The sequence below is a fragment of the Lolium rigidum genome, chromosome 1 (genome assembly GCF_022539505.1).
Source record: "Lolium rigidum isolate FL_2022 chromosome 1, APGP_CSIRO_Lrig_0.1, whole genome shotgun sequence".
NCBI classification, from domain to species: Eukaryota; Viridiplantae; Streptophyta; class Magnoliopsida; order Poales; family Poaceae; genus Lolium; species Lolium rigidum.
The window spans coordinates 271197884-271210622 of record NC_061508.1 but is presented as its reverse complement, the minus strand read 5'-3'; the positions used below and the strand labels follow the sequence as shown (position 1 = coordinate 271210622).

Genomic DNA, 12739 nt, shown 5'->3' with positions numbered 1-12739 from the left:
CGACGAGGGAGGGGCGGGGAAACGGCGACGACGAGCAGGACGGCGGCGACCTGCAGGGCCGGCATGGTGGCCTCCCTCCGAAACGGCCATGCGGGAGCCCGAGAGGCATAGATCCTCGCCGCCCCCGTCCTTGGCGGCGCACGGCTTAGCCGGCGGCGGCCTCGGGAGGCGACGAGGAGGCGGGCGGAGGGTAAGGGAAGTGGCGACGGGGGAGCGTCGCTCCCCCGTCGCCTGGAGGGGACGACAGAGGAGCGGGGCTTTCGCGGATCGTATTCATTGGCGCATTAATGCTTCCCTTCCGGAGCATGCCAATGTGGACACTGGTATTCTCGTCAGAGAGAAGTGCCGTGTTGTTAGTAGTTTAGTACCGATTTAATCCTTTCAGGATACTGAAAACCAAAACTAAACTTGGTCAAACTCCGAGAGAATCTTTTTTACAGAAAAACAACCGATGCGTTCATGCTCGATAGTAGCTGTTTATGAAACGAATCAAGAAACATGCGTACAGTAAACGCGAGAAAAGCACACAGGCCAGCACTAGCAGATCTTCTGTGAAGACAGTTAATATTTTTAGTCCAGATTGTTCCTACAAGCATGGCCACACACACTTGGTGTAAACCTTTGATCTTTACAGTTACAGACGGCCTTTCCTTCTTCCAGCTGATTTGGCCGCAGTGCCAAGTTTTCGAGCTTTGGAAACCAGCTATATTGTGAGTAGAATATATCCTAACCAGCTAAAAAACAAAGTGAAGCCGAACGGAGTGCTGTCTTCTTCCCGTGCTTAACTCCAACCTTGCTAGAGATATGCCCTGACAGTTATCCATCGATCGATGCCTTCAGTCTCTGAACCTCGGCCAGGAGGGAAGAGTTCATCTCGCAAGCATCCTTCAAGATTTCAAATCTTCGACCAACTTCATCGCTGTATTGTGAGTCCTGTGGAATGCCTTCCATAACAAAACTCTGGAGCATAGCCTGTTGGACGGAGAAATATCCCAAACACCAAGGATGGGGCATGATTAAAACATTCTATGTATTGCAGCGTACAGAGCTCATGCTGTTAAAAACTTGGGAGGGGAGAAGTTACCTCGTGATGCTTCTTCTGGGCGTAGCACCGGATAAGCGACTTAACCATCTTATTGCGCAATTTGATGGAAGCACCGCGATTGAAAACAAAACCAGACAGGTGATGCTTCACTAGTGTGAAAGACATAGAACCCCTCTGAGCAGCTTTGTCCAGGATACCAGAGGTCCATGACTTGGCATAAGCCTCCAAGATTCTTTCATCATCCTACAAATGCAATGCAAAATATGAAGCCAGGAAGCCATTGTTTTTTTTATCAAAGAGAAGCAACTAACTAAAAGTAAATGGGAACAAAGACATAAACCATGGCATGCAGTTCTGATATGCACCGACATCAAATAATTTGCACCAAAATAGCATGTATTTTGTGCTATTTGCATAGTCTACGTTGTGCCATGTACAAGCACTAAACAAGCTTAAAATAAATGATGAAAATGAATTCATGATATACCCCGTTACTACGAAAGATGGCATCCAGAATGGAAGCACCGAAAGAACTAGACAAGCAATACCTCAAGAGGCTCCAAGTATCCTTTGATGCCACCAATGCATTTGTCTAGGGCAGGCAACAGTTCAAGCACATAAGCATTAGACAGTGCATTCCAGGCTGCAAGCCGAACCGTCGTTTCAACACTTGTATGCAAATAGATGGCCACTTGCCGACCAAAAATAGCATCTCCATACGAGACAGCTGCGAATTGATCTACGACACTCTCGACAAAAGTAGTGTAGCTCTCATGAATTTTCTCCTTGAATCTGAGAATTTCAGGAGTACTAGTTACTTTTGCTTCTTCAACAGTGGCCACAGATCGTACAGCCTCATCATTACTGGCATTGAGAGATCTATAATATTTCTGGCACAACATGTCCAGATGATGGCCATACAATTCTTGCAAAGCCTCAAAAATATCCCTACTTCTATCTTCTTGAAGCAAGTCCATGTTAGTGCGGACAGAGGCAGAAAGTGCATGAATTTTCCAAACCAAAGGAATATCAAGAGATGGAGCAGCTGAAACGGCTTCCAGACCCAATAGAAAGATAAGACCTGCTCTTGAAACGTCAACAGCATATTTGGATAGTGATGGCAGGGTGCCTTTTGCATCATCAATGCAGCAGATTGAACTTAGAATCCAATGCACGGGAAGAGGCAGTCTCTGGTGTGCCCACTCTAGAACTAGAGTGCTGCAAGGTGGATTTACAGCTTCTGTTAACTCCGTGTCCTCTTGAATCGTCTCCAGTGTCACTGGTACTTTTGGCATATTGATGCATGTGTCATTTCTTGCATGTTTGTCTGGATTCTTCTTCTTGATGGCCAGCCATCTGGATCTGAAATGTGAATTTAGCACACTGCTAAAATGCAGATACTCATCTTCGGTTATATCCCACTCAAAAGTTTTTGGTGATTTCATTTGAGAAGCCAGGCGATGTATGGAAGATTTGAGATATTTCAGAACTGAAGGTTGGAAAATGATATCAAAGGCTCTTTCTAAAGTACAGATCTGGCCAGGTCCTGCAATCAAAGATACACCAAGGACAGGACTGATTATCTGTGAAGCTTTGGCAAATGGATTAGCCACGGTATCTGAGTTTGCTCCTTTACTGGAAGTAATAAGAGGCACAGCAGAGACGATTTTTATCAACTCTAGGACTAACTGTGAATCCAGTTGTGCAAGTAAGCATTTCAGAGACCAAAACCCACCCCCACGCGTCCCCCAGCCAAACCCAACACCCGGAGCTAGTCCTCCTCTACCAAACATCTCTATGTTCTTTAATATGGACCACTGTGAGGAAATCATTGGCAACAGCGAAGTTAGAAAGTTCAACAAGTCATTATGCCATAAACTGGAAATGCCTTCTCCTAATATCTTGCCAGCTAGCCCTGTTTTAGACTCTTTGAGATGCTCGGAACTATTTGCTGTTGCTCTCTGGATTACTCTGTCGACAGAACAGCATAGCAGCACTAAACTTTGAAGGCAACTTATGGAAGATAATGACGTATCCACATTACCCTGAGATCTCATACGACAGAGCTCGTGCATCAATGATACACCACAAGAATGCAGCTGCTCCTCATGTCCAACAACTTCCGTACACGAGAAGCTGAAAAACCCATTAGTAATTATGCCCAGGCCAATTTTGGGGACAAAGTCTGGTATCCAAGGCAAGTGGTAACTTTTACCATCAGAAGTGCCATCCGGTGATATTCTTTCTAATATCGAATTTAGCATGCCTAGTACGGAAGAAAATAACAAAACCAAGCAGCTTTCCTGTGTTGTATTCTCACTCTGCCCATTGATGAGTGAAAACATGCAGGGAATATCATTCAGATGTAACCAAGAAAGCGCCAAATCCACCATTGGAACAACATGACTCCAAGACCATGTCTCAGCATAACTGTCAGGGACACCAACATTTTGCTTGCCCAACTGCTCCACTGAATGAAGAAGCGGAAGCCTTTGTGCCAGAGCTCCTAATACAAGATATGACTCTCTTGCAATTGAGCAAAACTCAGAAAGAACATTGCTTTTACTTAGATTCTGAAAAGCTGGAGGGCTGAGCCACAGGCATAGAATAGGAAAGAAATCTGTGAAGTGTGCTATGCAAAACCCATATGAAATGCAGGTTCTCCACAGCCGCAGTTGCTCGATCATCATTGCTGAACTCAGCTTGCATTGTTCCTCTCCAGATTTTATCCAATCCTTGAGGGTATAAGCTGGTACATACCAGTGCCACATGGCCTTCTGAAAAACTCCATTGTTCACAAAATTCAAGCATGTTTTTCTGTTGTATTTGGACAAAACCTAGCAAAAAAAAGGAACAATTAAATGAAATGACATTCTGTTTGACAAGAATATAAGCTATACTTAAAAAAGTGATTGCCACTTTACAATATGATCAGTCTCAACTAAGAATAGATTTTAATATGCTCATGGTGTTTATCATCTCGTCATAACAATGGGACAGCTGTATTAATAAGCAACTCTACTGAAGGCCCACAAAATAGTTTCTGTCAGTACATGCATTGTGGAAGGGGGTTCAATTGGTTCACTAAGTTGCAAGGACGGTATTGATATAATTCCTATGTATTCAGATATCGGAAGCTACAGACAAAGAGGAGACCTAGAGAAAGATTGTTGGTTGCTAGTTGCCACTAAAAGGTAACTAATTCAAATCAGTTATGACAAACAGCAACTGATAAGAAGTCTTAAGTTGTGATATCATTGATGCAGGGCGTTAACAGACTTGCATCCAACAGGACAACACTTAGTTCAACTAACAATAGACATTAAGCATAAAATAGAATAGATTACTGGGAGAAGCATAACTGCATCGAATTATAGACCAATGCTAAGCAAGGGTGATCAACAAAGAAAAAACTACATTACCAACAAGTTGCAGCTTCAGGTGCTAACCAATATCAGCAGAAACAAATAATATGTCAAACTAAGATGGCAGATATCTATCATGTTACCCTAAAATATGAGATTGCCTTAGCAGCAAAGATACCTTCAACAAAGTAACCACTTTGATCTCTGATGAGTGAATTTCCGTTGATCCTTGCTTGTCCAGCAGCTTAACAACATTTTGAACAAGCTTTGTACAATTCAAGATAGCATCAGCAGATTGCGGAGAGTGCCTTGCTAATGCCACAAGAATTGAAACAAGATAGTCTTTCAGAACTGGAGGCGGGTCCATCTGAATCAACAAAGTACAACCTGATTTAAGATCCTTAATCGTGCCAACCGGTTTTCCAAAATAAAATTAATAGATTGACAAAATAAAATAACATGTGTCAACTATGTCAAAAGAAGAGCTTATTAGCAAGGCAATAAAAACGCAATACAAAGTTATCACTATGAAACAAACAGTCCAACCAGCACAAGTATGCATCAAATATTGTTCCAAAAAGTAGATGCTATTGGATGACAGTAAACAAAGAAATTCAGATGCTTTTTTTTCGGGTAAGAAATTCGGATGCTGACTTGGTACAATGGGATGCAATGTGGCATACAGTTCCCAGAAATCAAAGGATATTGCTAATTGCTAATTATTCAAAAGGTAACATGTTTAGTCATATTGTACTTGCTATATCAATGATGATGATGTTGACAAGGGTAAAACCTAAAAACATGCCTGACAAGAGAAAAAGAAGTAAAAACTGACCTCTAAAAGGGAGCAGATACGTGGTAAGATTCCCATTCTAATAAGACCAGCAGCAACATCTTGTGCAGACACATTGACATCATCTTGAATGGTATGTTTCTCATCAATTTCTTCCTCATCGTTTTCACCATAAGGTGTAAGTATATTGGATGGTTTTGTGTTGTATTTCCAAAACCCCCCTTCAAGAAAACCTCCGTCCAGATCAGGTTTGCTACGAAAAACAGGAGCTGTGCAGATATCTTTTCCCTGATTTACTACTTTCTGCAATTGGGGTATCAACCATATAAGAGTCAAATTTTAATGGAAAAATAAACGGTTAGGAAAGTTACCTCTGAAAAATCAAAATATATCTCATTCATGTCATAGCTCAGCATAACATTGATAACTTTAGCACAAGTCAAAACTACAGACTCATAGTTATCATCCAATGCCATCCTGCAAATGTTTAAGTTAGCAACAAAGTGGTAAAATAAATGATAAAATTAAAAAACATATGGCATGACAAGGTCTCAAATTGATGCCTCCGACTTACAGAAGTATCATGCAAAACATCTAGGTGCACATTTGCTAACCGCTTTCTGTGTTAATTTTCTTCTATGATTTCCAGAATCTGGGTTATGATACTTAAGATGACTACAGTAGCCAGTAGTTACCAACCCCATGAAAATTAATATACCCATAAAACCCCTGAGAGGAAACAGAAAATACGAGAGGGGGGAGGGAGGAGGGAGGAGTATAAGAGCATCCGCATCCCAACGCTTATAACTTGGACGCTTAAGTGGATAGTGCTAAGTTTTTTTTTATCTTAGCACCTGCCCCCACATCCCTTAGCACCAGCACTGACAATTTTATGGATTGGATCATCTCAAGCTATTAATACTTGCTCTATAACATGAAAAAAACTAAAAAGACTACCACTGAAGCATGTATTTTCAACTTTCAAGCATAGATGCATCTATTTAAATTTCAGATATTAAGGAAACTAAGCATGTCTCCGTGGTTTTTATTAGGTATGCTTGACTATACATCATAGGATTGCGTAATACATGTATGTTCGGTGGCTCTCTTCACTATGGTAGCAATAAGAAAATCTATATTGAAGTTATAAGTTCAGGAATAAGCTACCTTAGAGAGAGAACCAACTCTGGTTCGGGCCCAAGGACATAGGCCCAAACTGCTTGCCAGTCATCAGCCTTGTCAGCATAATTAGCTCCTTCCACATTATCAGCTAGATCCATCTTGTGCAGATTGTGCAATGCCCTAGTCAGAATGGAAGCAAGAAGCTGCAGTGCTAGTACACGCTGCCCAGAAACCTATAGTTTGAAGACCAAAGCTGAATTACATTGCATTTATATATATTTTCAGGTCATGCTTCAATATCTGAGACAAAAACTATGAAGCACTTCATAAACTGAGGTTTGTGAATTCAATGAAGCAGGTGAACACTACCCTTCCCAGAGACCCACTCTGGTCTCAACTAATCTGAATCTGAGCTCAGTGACAACGGCTATCTTTTACTCAGTCTGTTTCATATACCAATGATAACAATCACCAGCTCAGTAGCTAGTGATTCTGGAGAAACAAATTTATGGAATAGCCTCACATATCCGTCTAGCATATCCAGTATGTCATGTCATGACAGATGCATGCACTATAAATAGTAAAGGTTGAAGGTAAGTTTAACAAACTATGCAACTGGATGTCGAATGATAGCATCACGCATATCGTGTAATTTCAAATTTAGCAAGAACTACCATGCTCCACACAATCAATTGCCCATAACGTGAACCCCGTAAAATTCAAGCAATCCATATATTTCCATTGCTAAGTATCTTTTGCCCATCTTCCATATGGTAAAGTTTATAAAACGAACCATGCTCCTGGTAAGTGCCAGAGCCTCATTGATGGTGTAGCCAACAGCTGCAGGATCTCCCTCTGTCCGTAGGAAGTCACGCTCAGCTACGCTGTCTGCATGCGTCTTCTTGCCTATAAGCGGAAAAAGGAAGGCTGTGATGCAACCACAAGAAGCTGAAGTAACTCAAGCGACAAAAGAAATAAATTACCATCTTGTTGCTCCTGGCAAGATTGGAATCCCAAAATATCTCCATCCAATGCAAACCTACACAGCCTGATCCGCTCCACTCTCTCACTCCAAGCCCTCCAAGAGTATGCACTCTGCTCACCAGCTGTCAAATGTCCGTCTGCAATAGCCCTTGCGGTTTTCACCGGCCCTGGAGTTTGCCTACTCTTATCCTTCCCCACATCTTTCCTGCTCTTATCCTCCCCCATATCTTTCCTGCCACCAGACTTCTCCCTTCCCCGGCGCCTCAATACCTCCACCAGAGCTGGATCCATCCTAGTCAAAATATCTGCCTGCGCCTCTGCTATCTCCTCTACCGACATCCCCGCCAGCCTATTCATGTTCTCTGCATCAATCTCCGCTTCAATCGATGTCGCCCGACCATCCAATTGCACGCCCTCTCCTCGCAATTCAGCAGCCCCAGCCCCACTTCCCAACATCGACGAATCCCCTGCATCCATCGGCTTCTTCGGCAACACATCCGAAACCAAACCCGTCCCACCCAACGCTGCTTCCCTACCATTTCCGACATCCAGCTCCATGGCATCTTCCCCCAACCCTCTCACCCCCACCTGACCACCTACAGTTTTAGGCGGCGCAGCCGCGGGATCAATTTTATCCGTGCTGTCTTTCTTCCCCTGCCTCCGCTTGGGGGGCACGTCGTCGGCGAGGAACTCCCGCCACCTGCTGAAATCCATGCCCTTCTTCTCCTTCCGCCTCACCGGGCCGGCCACCGCCGCCGCGGGCTGGTAGTCCATCTCGTCCACGTCCATCCCGTACTCCGCCTCCTCCGTCTTCTCCTTGCCGGCGTCCTTCCTCGCCGGGCTCCAGTGCTGCAGAAGAGCGGTTTAGTCAGTCGGAGAGTACAGCAGAAGCGGATGGGGGGCGGTTTGGCGGGTTCAGGGCTAGGGTTTCCAGGAGAGGCGGCGGCGGCTTACGGGGCCGTGGGAGCGGTGGCGGGCGACCGGGAAGGGGAGGACGCTGGGCCGCGGGGCGGAGGAGGGCGCGGCGGCGGAGAAGCCCTTCTCCACGATTGCGCCGACGAGGTGGGCCGGCGACGCCACCGCCGCCGCCGTCGCCGTCGCCGTCGCCGCGGAAGTGGAGGGGGGCGGCGGCGCGTCTTCGAAGGGAAGCTCCACGACCTTGCGGCGCGCGGGGTGGGCGCCCGGCTGATGCTTCCGCCTCGCCGCGTCCTCCATTGGCGGCCTGCTGTGGGGAGCGCTGCCTGCTGCCTGTGGAAAGTCGGCAGCGAGGGTTTAAGGGGAAAGAGCCAAGGAGGGGATTCGTTGTGGTGGGTGCTCTTTTTCTTTCTGTCTGCAACTCGATCGCCCGATGGCTCTTTCATCGTGTAACATTTTGATTTTTGAACTGAATCTTTCAAAAGGGTATCGTTTTCAAATTCATTCTGGTGTGCCTTTTTTTGCCTTATGATATAGTAGCATTTTTTACATGGGTGGCTTTTCAGGAGGAACATCACAAATATTGAACAAGCAATGATATACATGCGAGTGGATAATAAGGAAAAGATCAACGCACTCTATTTTATAGCCACTCTCAACACTAGTGCCAATATAACCAATATTGAGAACATGTCATGTCTAGTCGCTAGACTATAAAATTAGGGAACACAAGTCCTTGTGGTTGGCTGACCACGGTGACGTCTTCTCTGCGTCATAAACCTCCCTCGAGGTGTGGTCAGGGAGATGCACCTCCCCTCGTTGTTGTGTGTGATACAATATCACGCCATGGTGACTATGACTAGGTATGCAGGTGATGGCGTGATACTGTGGTGACCCAGCGTACCACTGCATGGTGTAGTACACAAGTCGTTGACATAACACAAGTGAAACACCGTTTCACTCATATTACATCTCTCAGAGTGGTACAACAGAAACATATGCGAGTCCAAGGTATTATATAGAAGGATACACAAGCTGTTTACAGAAGATCACACAGCCTACTACTTTACAGTAAGGTAAAACTTCAAATAAAGCTCCAGAAGAATGATTCGTAGTCTAACTTATTGCTAACTCAAGCTTAAGAGCTACTTGGCTTGCTATAGACATCTAGCTACTTAGGTGCTAGGATTAGGAAAATGTTCCCTTCTATTACTAGTCTAAGTTTCCACTCTAGCTGATGCAGAAGTTGACTCCATTGACTTCTTTGATTGGCTTCTTCATCTTGTTCCAGTTGACTCCTTTGTCTTCGAGTTCCACGGTAGTTTATCCTCCGGTGCCTCCATAGCTAAGCAGGGGATTTAAGAGTGGGATGAGTACGAGCGTACTCAACAAGTTCATATAAGGAAATAGGTGTATCATGCACTAGCTACAGCCATAGACCAGAAAGTCATAGGCGAATGCAAGTTTTCATAAACATTTCTTCAAAAGGTTTATTTTATTCTGAAAACTATGCCCGTCAGTCTTCACAGGTTGAGCAGAACTTCGTGGAGTTCCTTTCCTGCCGCGTTCGTAGTTCCCTTCCCGGAACAGGGAGTGACAGCCACAATTTTGATACCCTCTGCAGAGGTGCGTTACTTTTCCCATAAGAGACCTTATCCTTGTTGCCAACCAGTCGTTAACTTTTCCGTCCACACTTCCTTGGTGTGAGGCCAGGTGTAAGATCCAAGCCAATCACTGCCTTCTCCGTGATCTCGCAGACCCACCCTTTTGTAAGTCTGTCCTCCCCTTTATCTATGGGTAGACCGACCCATGCACTTGTTCTCCCCTATACCATTAAGGTAGACCGTTCCGAACAATTCATGTGACCTGTCCTATACACCATAGATAGACCGATCCGGACAACCCTTACAATCCTTCATAGACCAATAATAAGTCCGCCTCTCCCTGTATCTAATGGTAGACCGTGACGGACCACATGTCCCCACCTTTACCAAAGATAGACCGATCCAGGCAACCCTTATCACTAGTCCGTTGGCATGCGAGAGGGAAAAGATACAAATGACTTCCCCAGAGCCATTATAGATCTTATGGTTAACGCGATATGTACGGCGCTAGAATCACTGGACGACATTGGTACTTAACCCTAGATGAATAGTACCCGTGCAATGGAACCTCCACCAATCAACACATACCATGGTTCCATTGCCCACCACATAGTCATATTCATAATTGTAAAATAATATTTGCTTTTCAATGCAAGAGTGATAAGTATAGTACTTTGTATATAATTTGATAAAAATAATCAAATGACATGAGCAAGCGATGAACTTGCATTTCTTGACTGCAAGATTATGCAGGCAAAAGCTTCGATACGTGAGAACTCCAAATTCCGAAATACCATCATTGTCCGGTAAGGACAATGTTTAAAGAACTGGCAAAGATGCTATAATGCATAGTATGAGATGCAATCGTTCCGAGCGTAACCTAACCTCAATGATTTAGGATGGAGGAGTTTTAAAGATTTATTTGGGTGTGTTGCACTTTTAGAATGGTTCTCAAACAAGGTTCTTATTAGGGTTTGGTTAAATTAGCATCATAAACAAGTGATATAAGACATCATAACAATCATACACATAAAGAATAATGGTGGAACAGTATATAAAGAACAGTTGTCAATTTTTAAGTTCTATGATGCATGGTTGAGGATTATATGTATTATACTTCAAAAGAATAACTTTTGAAGAACATGTTGATGAAGAAATAATAAGTATTTCAAATAAGAACTATGGCTTCTATGGTTTGATTGACATTTGTACTTCAAAAGAATAACTTTTGAAGAACAGGTTAGATAAGGACAATAAATACTATAAGTAGGAGATATGGGCTTCTAGGGTTTACTATTGAATTCATTTAGTTTACTAATAGGAACTGGTTGGTTTCTTAAATAGAATTGGTTTATATGTAACAAGTATTAGCAGGTTTATGACTATGGTTAATTATGGGTATCATATCAAAGAATGATGGTCAAGATGTTGCTATGAGTTAGGGTTTACTATGGCTTTACATTTGCTTCACTAAGTAATCACTAATGATTTCTAAGCTAGATGGTTTATTATCTTCTTAAGTAGGGTTTAGTGGGATAGGAGCATGTTATGTGCATTACTACACAAAATTGGTGTTAGGGTTCATCACTAAGATTCTATTAGGGTTTGATGGTTGAGGTTGGTCCTAATGGTGTGGTATATAGGAGTGGTGATCAATGGCACTACTCTAATTAACAAGCTAGGGTTTGCATCTAGGTGGCATTAATTGGTTATATAAGTTTATCCAAAAATAAAGACATGAAATTATAATCTTATGTGAATTGTCCTAGTGGAGCATGAGCATGCATTCATTGGTTGCTTATTAGGGTTCTATAGGTATAAGTGAAGCTTATATGACCACATGGGCTAAACCCCTAGGGCTTTAGAATTGAAACAATTTATGATGAACACATAAAATAATGGGTTCACGGTCTTACTTATAATAGAACTAGGGTTTCTAAATTATGGTACAACTCTTAAAATGATAATTGACAATAGAGATGTGGTCACTAATTACTTTGAAACAAATTAATAATGGTTTTAGCATTTTATTTATTTTAAGTGATTTAATAATTAAGAGAAACACTACTTAGGGTTTAATCTAGAAATCAGGGTTTCCTAATTATTGTTAGGTTTTTAAAATAATAACTTGCTAATTAGAAATGTTTGAGTTCACAATAGTTAAGCTACAAAAATAACATTGGCTTTTAATATTTTCTTGATTTATTATTATTTAAGAAAACAGAAAATAGCAATTTTCAAATTAGGGTTTATGAATTACCACTAATATTTAAGTTAATGCAAATATGATAAAGAAAACTAATCTTAGTATTTACTTAGTTAAAATTTAATTTTTGAAATTTAACTATTTATTGAATTCAAATTGATTTTAAAACAATTGGAAAGACATAATTAATAAAGATAAAAATAAGTGAATTTTTATTTTGGACACACATTTTTATTTTATATTTTATTTGAATAGAGTTTATTTTTGTGAGCATTCTGATATATTATTTATATTTTTCTGAGCTAAAATGAATTTTATCTATTTCTGCAAAGTTTTGTAGGATAACGTTGCATAGAAAACAAAAAATTTCCTACCGCGAACACGCAATCCAAGCCAAGATGCAATCTAGAAGACGGTAGCAACGAGGGGGTATCGAGTCTCACCCTTGAAGAGATTCCAAAGCCTACAAGATGAGGCTCTTGTTGCTGCGGTAGATGATCACTTGCCGCTTGCAAAAGCGCGTAGAAGATCTTGATCACGATCGGTTCCGACGCCACGAACGGGCAGCACCTCCGTACTCGGTCACACGTTCGGTTGTTGATGAAGACGACGTCCACCTCCCGTTCCAGCGGGCAGCGGAAGTAGTAGCTCCTCTTGAATCCGATAGCACGACGGCGTGGTGTCGGTGGCGGTGGAGAAGTGGCC

At 42.5% G+C, this 12739-nt stretch overlaps 1 protein-coding gene across 1 annotated transcript; it reads right to left on the bottom strand.

Moving 5' to 3' along the window:
* Positions 1-460: 460 nt before the first annotated feature.
* On the bottom strand, positions 461-8524 carry LOC124658890 (transcriptional elongation regulator MINIYO). The gene is made up of 11 exons (XM_047196889.1): positions 8468-8524; positions 8264-8401; positions 7309-8158; positions 7119-7231; positions 6371-6558; positions 5575-5680; positions 5246-5506; positions 4589-4777; positions 1594-3882; positions 1085-1288; positions 461-972 (listed from the first exon to the last, which is right to left on the bottom strand). The coding sequence occupies exons 1-11, from the start codon at positions 8522-8524 to the stop codon at positions 817-819; spliced, it is 4551 nt and encodes a 1516-aa protein (XP_047052845.1). The 3' UTR covers positions 461-816.
* Between the last annotated feature and the right edge of the window lie 4215 nt (positions 8525-12739).